The 13426-nt window shown below is 40.7% G+C and overlaps 1 protein-coding gene across 1 annotated transcript in view; it reads left to right on the top strand.

Moving 5' to 3' along the window:
• alg5 (ALG5 dolichyl-phosphate beta-glucosyltransferase) overlaps positions 1 to 12908 on the top strand; it is a 32062-nt gene extending 19154 nt beyond the window's left edge. The window contains exons 9-10 of the mRNA XM_060826148.1: positions 8839 to 8924; positions 12044 to 12908. Coding sequence (XP_060682131.1) covers positions 8839 to 8924; positions 12044 to 12159 — 202 coding nt within the window. The 3' untranslated portion in view covers positions 12160 to 12908. The remainder of the gene's footprint in view (positions 1 to 8838; positions 8925 to 12043) is intronic.
• The last annotated feature ends 518 nt before the right edge of the window (positions 12909 to 13426 follow it).

Below are 13426 nucleotides of genomic sequence, written 5' to 3'. Positions count from 1 at the left end.
CATTGTCGTCTTCTGGTGCTTTTAAAAATATTAGCTTCTGTTCCCTTGGACTAAAGAGGGAGAAAAATCATCCACACTTTATCCATTTAGCTGTCATGGCAAATAATAAAAAAAAAGCTAGTGAGGGAATGAGAAGTATATTTTTTCCATTTTCTGTTCTAGTTCTGCAATATTAGTGAATTTAGAGTCTCAAATCACCAGAATATTGCAGCAATCTCAATATCTTGAAACACAATTAGCTATTAGATTTTTAAAAGTTTACTTGGTGGTGGTGGTGGGCATTGCTAGCTGGGTCAGTGGTGGTGGTTGAGAAAATGAGGACTACAGATGCTGGAGATCAGAGTCAAGACTGTGTAGTGCTGGAAAAGCAGAGCAGGTCAGGCAGCATCCGAAGAGCAGGAAAATTGATGTTTTGGGTAGGAGCCCTTCTTCTTCCTTGGAAGACACAATGATGGTGGTGAGCAGCCTCCTTGAACTGTTGCAGTCCATGTGCTGTAGGTATACCCATAATGCTGTTAAGAAATTCTGGAATTTCGACCCAACAACACCAATGGTAATATATTTCCAAATTGTGTTCCTACGTATCTGATTCCTTTGTTCTTCTTAATGGAACTAGTAATGGGAAGCTGCTGTCTAAGATTTGATTAATTTCTGCAGTGCGTCTTATAGGTGGTACAGAGCTTGGTGGCAGAAGGATATGATGGTTGTACGTATGATGCTAGGCAAGTGGGGAGTATTCCATCACAATCCTGACTCATGCCTTGTGCACTATGGTCGGTTGGTGATTTAGGCAGTGAGTTACTCACTGCAGAAATTCTAGCAGTTCGCCTGCTCTTGTAGCCACTGTTTGTTTATATGTAAAGTCCAGTTCAGTTTCTGGTCAATGATAACCTCCAAGATGTTGACAGTAGGGAATTCAGCATCCAGAAATGATGGTTAGGTTGTCTCTTACTGGCAGTAGTCATTGTCTAATATTTATGTGGCTAATATTATTTGCTACTTTTCAGCCCAAACTGGATATTGTTGAGATATTATTTCATTTTGAATATGGACCACTTCAGCATCTGAGGAGTTGCAAATGATACTGAACATAGTGCAATCGTTTGTGAAGATCCTCACTTCTGACCTCCTGAATGTAATTGATGAAGTAGCTAAAGATGGTTGGGCTTAGGACACTACCCTGATGGTCTCCTGCCATGCTGACCTGGAGCTGAGATGACTGACATCCAACAACCATGACCATTCTTTTAGAAGAATGAGGGGAGATCAACTTGAGGTATTCAAGATGATAAAAGATGTGGATAAAATAGATGTGGTGCAGATGCTTCCTCTTGTGGGGAATTCGAGGACAAGAGGTCATAGTCTTAGGAGAAGGGATTGTAAATTGAAAACAGAATTGAGGAGAAACTACTTCTCTGAGGATTATGAATCTGTGGAATTCGCCACCCCAAAGTGCGGTGGATGCTGGGGCAGTGAATAAATTTAAGGAGGAGTTAGACAGGTTTTCTTTTGGTAATGGGTTGAAGGGGTATGGAAGGAAGGCAGAAAATGGACGTGAGGAGCATACCAGCCATGATCGAATGGCAGAGCAGACTCGATGAGCCGAATGGCCTAATTCTGCTCCTATACCTAATGAAGTTCCTTTGTGCCAGGTAGGACACCAGCCAGCAGAGTTTTTCCCCTGATTCCCATTGACTTACGTTTTACTAGTGTTCCTGATGCCACACTCGGTCAAATGCAAGCTTGATGTCAAGAGCAGTCACAATCACCTGACCTCTGGAATTCAGCTCTTTTGTCCATGTTTGAACCAAGGCTGTATGAAAGTCAAGAGCTGAATGGCCATAACAGAATCCAAACCATGTATCAGTGAGCAGGTTATTGTTAAGCAGGTGCTGCTTGAAAGCATTATTGATGACATCATCCATCACTTTAACGACAATTGAGAGTAGACTGATGGGTGGTAATTGGCTGGGTTGAATTTGTCCTGTTTTTTGTATATGATACATATCTGGGTAATTTTCCACATTCATGGATAGATTCTATGATTGTAACTGTATTGTAGCTTGGCTAGAGGTGAGACATAGTTCTAATACAAGAAATGATACTTTGTAAGCAAACATTTCAGAGAACACCTCTGGGACACCCGCACCAACCAACCCAACCGTCCCGTGGCTGAACACTTTAACTCCCCATCCCACTCCGCCAAGGACATGCCTCCTCCATCGTCAGACCACGGCAACATGACGCCTGGAGGAAAAGCACCTCACCTTCCGCCTAGGAACCTCCAACCACAAGGGATGAATGCAGATTTCTCCATTCCCTCCCCCCGCCCCCCTGTCCCAACCCTTGGACTCAGCACCGCCTTCTTGACCTGCAATCATCTTCCCGACCTCTCAGCCCCCAGCCCCTCCCCGGCCTATCACCCTCACCTTAACCTCCTTCCACCTATCGCATTTCCAACGCCCCTCCGCCTACCTTTTATCTTAATCTGCTTGGCGCACCTTCCTCATTCATGAAGAAGGGCTTATGCCTGAAACATCGATTTTCCTGCTCCTTGGATGCTGCCTGACCTGCTGCGCTTTTCCAGCAAGACATTTTTCAGCTCTGATCTCCAGCATCTGCAGTCCTCAGTTTCTCCTAGTGGTTCTGCATCAGCTTCTCAAAGATATTGAGGGATGACCAAGACTGATCCTGCCACTTGTCTGGACAAATACTGCCCAACAATAATAAAGAAGCTTAGCACCTCCAGGACAAAGCAACCCTCTTACTTGGCACCACATCCACAAACACTCACTGGTTCCACCACTAATGCTGAGTAGCAATAGTATGTACCATCTATTAAAATGCACAACAGAGGCTCCTTAGAACAGCACCATCCATACCCATGACAAGGGCAGCTGATTGGAACATCACCACCTGCAATTTACTGTCCAAGTCACTCACTATCCTAATTATGAAATATATCGCTGTTTTTTCAGTGTTACTGGGTCAAAATCTTGGAACTCACTCCCTAATGGCATTGTGGGTATACCTACATCAAGTGGCCTGCAGCAGTTCACGAAGGCAGTTCATCAGCACTTTCTCAATGGCAACTAGGGACAGGCAATAAATGCCTGCTCAGCCAGCGATGCCCACCTCTCATGAATGAATTTTAAAATCCTGTGAGTAAACATCAAGAGTGAATTGATGTATTCATGTAAAAAGTAGAGGAATTTCTAACAATGTAAGCTTGCAATTAGTTTTCATTACCAACAGAATAGACATCAGACAATTCTCCACTGGAAAATGTCCTTCGATTTGGCTAAACAATTGTGCTTCAGAAAGAAAAATCAAAACATCATTTATCACTTTATGAAAAGTCCCACATGGCAACTTGGTTAAGAGCAGAGGGGCAAATTTGTTCTCTGAATGATCAAAGGCAAATAGCACTTGCAATTCAATCTGGATGATTGCTGCAGCAACTTCAGACAAGAAGCAAGTGGGCGAATGCATGCAGAACATCAAATGTTGCTTTGAGTTGCAACCCTCTCCTGTGAGCTTTATAACCATCACAGCTTGTATTTGATCTTCCTGTTAAGAACATTTCTCCATTTTGTTCATTAAACTTGCCACAGAAAGCTACATCGAGTCATGCAGCATGGAAACAGACCCTTCAGTCCAACTCATCCATGCCCATCAACCATCCCAATCTGATGAAGGCCCATTTGCCAGCATTTGGCCCATATCCCTCTAAACTCTTCCTATTCATGTACCCAAACAGATGCATTTTAAATGTTGTAACTGTACCCACCTCCACCACTTCATGTTGACATTATAAGCATAATTTTAACAATGTGATGAGTGTTAATGGCTGCCAATCCAAGTGCTCTGGAATCAAATGGTAATGATTACAACTGGAGAGTTTTATTTCATCACTTTTGAGATTTCAGAAGATTTTAAACGTTATAATATCAAAAGAATCCTATTTTCACTTGCTGTCTTTCAGTGGTTTCTTTGCCTCTCAATTTTTCTTTGTGCCTAATTTCACTTTTGTTCCATCAGATTTAGTTATCTGTCTCTCAGTCCTTTGTGTTTTTCCCCCTTAAATCTCAATAACTATGGAGGTACGCTTGTTAGTGGCCTAGTTGGTTAAGGTCCTAAGCGACCTGTTTCCCTCATTGCCCCATTATCAAATCTCATTCTGTAACTATGTGGGGTGGTGTTTTGTGAGCTCACAGATGCCTAGGAGGCAGTCTAACTAATGCCATAATAACCGCCCCCCCCCCCTCCGAAAAACCAGATTTATTGTGTTCAATTCCAATTCAGACTATCCAATTCAAGAATTAACATAATTGTGAAAAATGAACATCTTAACTGCTGCATGAATTTGATTTTGTCTACCTGAATTTCAGCAGGTTGAAAATAGTAAATTGTCCACTTCCAGTCGTGCAATATATCCACTGAGTTGTAATGACATGATTAACCTGTGGCTTATTGTAGGCATTTTACTTACATTGTCAGTAATGGAATTTTAATGAGATTTTGCATAATAGTGCAAATTTTAAAGCTCTGTTTTAAAAATTGTGCTCTTGCCAAAATACTGTTGCCTAATTCTTCAGTGACATTATAGCCAAATTGCACTGCTGAAACACGCACTATACCAGAACTACCTGTCACTCTCCCCTTGATACTTCGCCAAACTGTTATCACAATTTTCAGAACTCCGATTTGAGAAGGGCGGAGGGAGCCTGCAACCATCAATGCTAGTTCCATAATTTAACACACATGATAATTCTGTGTATTGTCAATGTATTTATTTATTATCTCATATATTGCTGTGAGACCATTTAAAAATCCAGTAATGCACAAATTAATAGAGCACAGGAGATCACAGTAGTTTCATCGATATTTTGTGTTTTTCATTTTGTGGCACATTTTTCTGCAGTTCAAGATAGTCACCAGGACCTTATAGCATGCACAGTGGAAATTTGTACTTTTACAAAAGTATGCTTTGGAATCTTAATATTTGGAATAGAATTCATTTTATCTGATTCAAAGTTTTTTCTTAAGAAAAGGTCTTGCATTATACAGTGGTCTCCATCAGAAACATTTTGTGAGGTATCAAATTAATGTACTGATGCAAATGAAATGATTGTTTTCAGGAATGATCCAAACTAGGGACTGAAATATTATAATTTCAGCAGTGAATTCAGATGGCGCTTCTTTACCAATAGTGTAGTTAGAATGTGCAACTTACTAATAGAGAGGGTAGTTTGAGGCAATCAGCTTTGTTACAATCAAAGGAAGCTAGATAAATGCACACTACAGAAAGGGGAAATAGCATATTGGGCTAGATTGGGAGAGATGGGAGTTTTTAAAACTCTCTCAAAGATCGTGGGCTGGCCTGTATTTATTGTGCATCCCTAAGAAGGTGGTGATGGACTGCTCTTTTGAACCACTAAAGTCCACGTGCTGTAAATTGACCCACAACGTCCTTAGAGAGTGAATTCCAGTATTTTGGTCCAGTGACAGTGAAGGAACAGAGATGTATTTCCAAGTCAAGATGCTGTTTGGCTTGGAGGGGAACTTATTTGCTGCCCTTATCCTTCTACGTGGATGTGGTCATGGGTTTGTAAGTTGCTGTCTAAGGATCTTTGGTGAATTTCTTTGCTGGAGGGAGTGGGTGCTTACTTGTGTGGTGCCAGTCAAGCAGGCTGCTTTATTCTGGATGGTGTCAGGTTTTCTTGAATGTTATTGGAGCTGCATCCAGCCAGGCAGGTGGGGAGTATTCTGTTACATTCCTGACCTTGTGCCTTGTAGATTGTTAACAGGCTTTGGGAAGTCCGGAGGTGAGTTACTCATAGAATTCATAGAATCCCTACAGTGTGGAAACAGCTCCTTCGGCCCAGCAAGTCCACACCGACCCTCCAAAGAGTATCCCAACCAGACCCATTCCCCTATTACTCTACACTAACTCCTGACTAATGTACTTAACCTACATATCCCTGAACACAATGGGCAATTTCGTGTGGCCAATTCACCTGAATGTGGGAAGAAACCAGAGCACCCGGGGGAAACCCATGCAGAAACGGGAAGAATGTGCAAACTCCACGCAAACAGTTGCCCGAGGCTGGATTCAAACCTGGGTCCCTGGCGCTGTGAGGCAGCAGCACCAACCGTTGAGCCACTGTGCCGTCCCAGTATTCGCCACTGTATTCCTAACCTCTGACCTGCTCTTGTAGCTACTGTGTTTATGATGAGTTCAGTTGAGTTTCTGTTCAAGAGTAACCCCCATGATGTTGGGGCTTCAGTGGAGGTAACACCTTTTGAATGTCAAAGGGTGGTGATTAGATTGTCTCTTATTGGTGATGGTCATTGCCTGGCATTTGTATGGTGCAAATGTTACTTGGCACTTGTCACCCCAATCCAGATCTTGTTGCATTTGAACATGGACTTCTTCAGTATCAGAGGAACTGCAAATAGCACTTTATGCAATCCTCAATGAACGTCCCCACTTGTGACCTTATCCTGGACAAAGTGTCATTGATGAAGCAACTGAAGATGGTTGAGCTGAGGACACTATCCTGAGGAACTCTTGCATTGATGTCCTGGGGCTGAGATGACTGATCTTCAACAACCACAGCCATCTTCCCAGATGCTAAGTATGATTCCAACCAGCAGAAAATTTGTTTCCAGGTGCCCATTTTTTGCTAGGACTATTTGATGCCGCAATTGGTTGAATGCAGCTATGATGTCAAGGACGGTCACTTTTACCTCCTCTCTGGAATTTAGCTGTTTCATCCATGTTTGAACCAAGTCTGTACTGAGTTAGGAGCTGACTGGTCCTGGCGAGCCTAATCTGAGAGTCACTAAGCGATTTATTGCTGAGCAGAAAGCTCAGAGGAAGGGTCTCAGGACCTGAAACATTAACTCTAATTTCTCTCCGCAGATGCTGCCAGACCTGCTGAGCTTTTCCAGCAATTTGTGTTTTGTTTCTGATTTCCAGCATCTGTAGCTCTTGTTTTTTATTTACGGTTCATAACTGAATGAATTGCGCAGGACTGCAGAGTTCAGATCTGATCTGTTAGTAGTGGGATCACTTAGCTCTGTCTATTACTTGCTGCTTATGCTGTTTGGCATGCATGTTTGGTAGCTTCACCAGGATGATGTCTTATTTTTAGGTATGCCTGGTGCTGCCCCTGACATGCCCTCCTGCACACTCCATTGAACCCAGGGTTAATTCCCTGGCTTGCTGGTAATGGTTGAGTGGGGATCTACCGGGCCATGTGGTTGAGATTGTGCTGAAGTACAATTCTCCTGCTGCTGATGGCCCCCAGTGCTTCAAGGATGCCCAATCTTGGGAGGGTTGCTTGATCTATTCAAACTTTGTCCCATTTAGTATGGTTGCAGTGCCGCACAACATAATAGAAAGTATTCTTATTGTGCAGATGTGACTTGGTCTCCACAAAGATTGTGCAGCCATCATTCTTACTGATACTGTCGTGGAAAGATGCATCTACTGCTGGCAGATCGGTAAAGAATATGTCAAGTACATTTCTCTCTGTTGGTTTCTTCACCATCTGCCACAGACTCAGTCTAGCAGCTATGTCTTTTAGGATCCAACCAGCTTGATCAGTAGTGTTGCTGCCAAGCCATTGTTGGTAGTGGACATTGAAATCTGCCACCCAGAGTACTTTTTGTGCCCTTTCAATAGTCAGTGCTTCCTCCAAGTGTTGTCCAACATGCAGGATTACTGATCAGCCAAAGGAGGGCAGTATGTGGTAATCGCGAGGTTTCCTTGCCCATGTTTAACTTGAAGCTATGTTGAGGACCCCCAGGGCGACTCCCTCCTGATTGTATACCACTGTACTGTCGCCTCTGTTAGGTCTGTCCTGCTGGTGGGAAAGGACGTTTACAGGGATGGTGATGATGGTGATTGGGACATTATCCGTTAAATATGATTCTTGTGAGTACAGTTACATCAGGCTCTTGCTTGACTAGTTTGTGAGACAGCTGTCCCAATTTTGGCAATAGCCCCCAAATGCTATTAAGGAAGGCTTTGCAGGTTCTTTTTGAAGCAAGTAGCTCAATTTTGCAGCCTTTTAGCCTGGATAACAAAGCTACCATCTACCTAGTCCAAATGTGAGCTTGTCCATATCAAATTGAAGGAAAAATGACAAACTGAATAGCAATAGGCAACATCTAATCAATGAAACAAATGGAGCACCCCAAATGTATTCTGGTACAATAGGAGGAACAGTATCAAAGATTGGGTTCCAAACAACACATTAGAAAGAGAAATTAGATCAGTTTTGGTGTTTAATCAAATGGTATTGTTAAATGAACCTAGAAAAATGACAGAGCATGCATATATACACAATTTTTTATGCAAGTATAAATCTGCTTCCATAGCTATTAATAACTAACTTATTTACCACACTTAGCACATCCTCTGTAGAAACTGCTGTTCCCTTCACACTACATTTTTTTTCATTAATCCTGTGAACTGACTGTTTCATTAAGTAAGTGTCTGGGAATACTGTCTTTTCAGTCTGATTAAATACAGCAGCAATTACTTCATCTGTTGGGGGAGAGCAAACATGAAGAGAATTGAAATATTGTAATTGATTTTGTCTGACAGACTGTACGTGAGTTGTGTAGATAGACCTGCAAACATTTTGCTTGGCCTTAAAATGGTGGATAGGTAGCAAAGAGGAAATGGGGCAGAAAAATTGGAAATATGGTTTTGTCCCATTTTTAAATATTTCCTTTTGTGTATTCTGTGAAAGTGCTCCTTCTTAAATTCCTAAACAGTGAACTTAAAAATGTTTTCACAACCTTTTTGTTTTTGCATTTTAGGGCTTTTGATGTGGAACTCCTCTACATTGCCCAGTGTTTAAAGATTCCAGTTGCCGAAGTTGCTGTGCAATGGACAGAAATAGAGGGTAAGTTATTTACACCAGAGAACAAAAAGCAAGGAAATGGGATCACTTCTAACAACTGGGTCATTAGCATGAAGCTATATCGTTTCATTGCTTAAGCCATGCCTTAAATGCAGCTGTAGTTTATGCTTAACTGTGTAGCATTCATGCACTAATTTGGAAATTACTGTGTTTTTGCTCCTGTTTTTAGCATTTTATCTGGGAATGGTATCAAAGTGGAAGTAAAATCTAAGGATATTTGTTTACCACTCCAAGCAATCAATTTAGAATCTGGTTTGGAAGTGAGCAATACTTGCTTTTTCAGGTGGAGCATGTAAGGGGAAGGTGAATTACAACAGTATCAGGCAGGAACTGGAGAAATAAGATTGAGGTGGCTGTTTGAGGGTAAATCCATGCGGGAGTCTTCTAAAGGCCAGTTGATCAGAGTTCAACTTTAGGGTGAAAGATAAGGATGTCAAGATTCGGGGACCCTGGATGATGATTATATTGAAAAGTTAGTCAAAAAGTTAAAAAAACATACGTATGGTTTAGAAAATATAAAAGAAGCAGAAAGAACATAAAGGAATAAATAAGCCTAAAAGGGGCAATGAAATGTCCTTGTCAAATCATATTCAGAAGAATGCCAAGGCACTCTGTCTTAATTGTGCAACCGCTTATTCTGAGAGAATTCCCTCTGGTCCTAGACTGTCCCAAGGAGAAAAAACCTTTCTGCGTCTACCTTTTCATATCCATGAGAATCTTCAGTGTTTCAGTAAGGTCACCTCTCATTCTTCTATATCTCAACAAGTACAGGTCCAATATATTCAACCTCTCCTCATCAAACAATCCCTCCATATCCAGTATCAGTCTCGGAAACCTACTCTGGACTGCATCCAATGCTAGTATATCCTTAGATAATGAGCCATAAATGGTTTAAGTGTATGGCAGTCCAATGGAATGAATGCAGCCATCTATTAAATTTGTGAAATTGGTTCTATATGTTATTAGCTCGAGGAAATAATGATGCAATTGAAACCCATACCATCAACCTATTAATTGAAAAAAAACACTTGTCAAGAACTCAAGTATATATTTTGTGATGATGCTGCTCCTTTAACAAGGTTGGCATGTCATTGCTTTTTTTCCCAGGAGATTGTAAAGACACAGATTCCGAAATGTCTGGGGTTGATCTCCTCGAGAATGTTTTCAAGCTTTTTTAAAAACACAATCACTTGTACAATGAAACGGGAGTGACTCAGCTTTTTTCTGGTTTGGTTTGGTTTTGGCAGTCTGGCTGTTCTCTGGACGTAGGCAATTCAGTTTGAGGCTGCTGGTCCAGAGTCCCCCTGGTCTCTCTGTATCTCTCTTTCTCTCTCGCGCTCTCGCGCTCTCTCTCGCGCTCTCGCGCTCTCTCTCCCTCTCTCTCTCTCTCTCTCTCTCTCGCGCTCTCGCGGTGGTTGGACCAGTGCATCTCTCCTGGAATATCCATCTACACCTGCTTAAACAACCAGCAAAGTTAGGGTCCAGGCTACCACCTTGGAGTGTTTCGAAAGAGTCTGGCCTGGTCCATAACAGTTTATTATGCACAAATATGTTCAATGAGTTGTCTAGATAAATGATCAACATAACTCTAGACAGACTATAACTTTCTTATTCTGAAATATTAAAGAACTTGACTGTTTAGTTACTGACCCTCACTCTTACATTAGTTTTATTATTCAGCTCAATCTGTTTATTTTCCTCCACCAGAAGCATATCTTTTTTGTCTTTAAATTTGGTATTTTGAATGGGATAGGTAATGCCACTGATATGTGGAGCACTGAGCTTGTAAACTCAAACAGAGCAATGTAATGCCATGTCAAGCAATCAAGCAACCGCTAATTGTTCTCGAGGTGGCACCACTCATCTATTCACAGGGTGGAAACAAACACTAGCATTAACCAAATTATGCAGACCACCATTCACGATGGCAGTCAGGAGGCATTTACATCTTCAAGGCTTAGTGACTTCGGTCTCCTGTGACGAGGATCTTAGGTGCACCAGTATGCCTATGTGTGTGCGCAAGTGGATGACGTTGTGACTTGTACGCTGGTTTCTACTGAAATTAAATGGCAGAATGAGAACTGTTACTTGTAATATTGTAAACAGTAAAGAGTAAAATCTTCAATTTTCTCTGTCTGGCAGAACGTCCCTGCATTCCTAGCATTTGTGTCTGTCCTGTGAATATATATGCAGTGCCATCTTTATGTGGCTGCTGCCAGGTCATTTCGCAGTGATGTAGCACTGCAGCAGTACTTCTATGCATTCCATCTGGTGTGTTCCATCTAGTGGTGGCATTGCTGATTAAACCCATTGGTTTCTATGACTTGTGCCCTGATGAAGATTGACATATGTATAAAATTGTTTTGTACTTCAGGTTGACCTAGTATTTTCCCTTGTGTATAGCCACTTATCTTCAGTTGCACACAACCCTTCAATTTGGACCTACGAGGTACAGCTTTTCCCATTAACTTTGAACCTAGTGGAAGATGGATGCAGCTGACATAGCTATTGGACAAAATGGCTAATGACAGAAAATTGAAGATATTTAGCTAAATGCACTATTAATGCTCTGGCACTTTTCCAAAGTTAGAATTATTGCAAGAATGGAAAATCAAATTTCTGATCTTACACTTGATTACCTTATGGTCAATTAGATTAAGATTTAAATGACATGTAGGTCCAAAGAAAGTGCCTTTTGATGGTCGGTTGTTTTATCCTACATCTGAAACATTGCACATGTAACTTAGGAATGTTTGTGTTCAAATTGGGGGAAAAATATAATTTTCCTAGTCCTGCAGTCATTGTTAGATGTTGGGTCATCTTGGCCGGGAACAGGATTACATCTAAAAGGAAAAACAAAACATAATGTTTTTTGAAACTTCAGAGATGCGAGTTGCAATTTATAGAGAGATAATTTATTTTAACTAAATTATTCTGATGTATATAAGTAAACATTTTGTGAACAAAATTCATAATAACTTTTTAATGATTTTACAGTCTTGTGTTCTAAAATTACTGATTGTTTTGTAAACTAGCAACATATTTTTGCAGGCCAAATGCTGCATTAGTGTGAATTCCTCTCATTTTACATTGCCTTGTAGGATCAAAGTTAGTTCCATTCTGGAGTTGGTTACAAATGGGTAAAGATCTTCTCTTCATTCGCTTACGTTACCTCACGGGTGCCTGGAATGTGGAAATGCCCAAAAAAGTCAACTAAATTATTGCACTGTATCTTTTCGTGAAGATGAAAGGACATATATCATTACTGAAATATAATCAAGGGACATGGTGGACACACAATGTTTTATGATGGATGGTAAAATATTTTGTTCTTTCTGCATACATATTGCAGTATTTTCTTTGTTTTTCTACATTGCATCCTGGTGAATAAAGTGAAAACTTTCTATCTAGGTTGTATTTTTGGTTAAGTCGAAGATAAAATGTCGTGAATGACCAGACTGAGACAGCCGAAGGATTATGTTTGAGTAATGGTTTACTGGTTTTGTCTACAATATTATTACAAGGAAGTATTTTGGTTTACCTCAGACTGTAAATGAGACTACATTAGCAAAATGTACATTTATGATGTGTATTTAATGGATATCCTTATAAATACTTTCTTTGGTGTTTTATGGTTGTCAGATGGCAGGAAATTGCCATACCAGATTATTGATGAGACATGGGGTAAATGATTAACTCATTATGTTTGTTCTTATTTCTTTCAATTGTTTTGTATATGGATGCTTCAGTTTTATCATTAATTCTGGAGCAGTTTTGATTCCTAAGCGCAATTTTCAATGGCTAAGATGGAAAGCCAGTATAATGATACTTGTATTAATGGAGGGTTGCTGCAATGGTTGATTCATAGTTAGTTTTTATTTGAAAAACCAGAACTTATCTGAAGTCCTTAAACTTGAATTAATATTTTATTCACGTACTTTAATTAAAAGTTACATTTGTAAAACATCTATCTCTGTACTTTTAACAAATGCATATATATTTTAAGTTTCTCACTTTAATACCTACAGATACAAGAATCGCAACACACCACAGATATAGAGCAGAATTAGGCCATTTGATCATGGCCGATGTATTTCTCAACCCCCATTCTCCTGTAATCTCAATGACTTGGCCTCAGTCCTCTGCAGCAGTGAGTTCCAGAGATTAGCCAGAATCTGGCTAAAGAAATTCCTCCTCGTCTGTATTCTAAAGGGTCACCCCTCACTCTGAGGCTGTGTCCTTGGATCCTAATGTCTCCTAAGAGTGGAAACCTTTTCTCCACATCTACTCAACCAGGCATCTCTGTATTTTATAAGTTTTGACAAGATTCCCACCCCCAAATAAACTCTGTCGCGTACACAGAGTTTCCTCAACCACTCCTCATATAATAACTCCTTCACCCCTGGGATCATTCTTGTGAATCACTTCTGGACCCCCTCCAATACTAACACATCCTTCCAAACACAGTCTGACCAGACCCTTTT

This window comes from Hemiscyllium ocellatum, chromosome 6 (genome assembly GCF_020745735.1).
Source record: "Hemiscyllium ocellatum isolate sHemOce1 chromosome 6, sHemOce1.pat.X.cur, whole genome shotgun sequence".
NCBI lineage: Eukaryota > Metazoa > Chordata > Chondrichthyes > Orectolobiformes > Hemiscylliidae > Hemiscyllium > Hemiscyllium ocellatum.
Note: the sequence above shows the minus strand (reverse complement) of the source record. Positions and strands in the feature narration are given on the sequence as shown.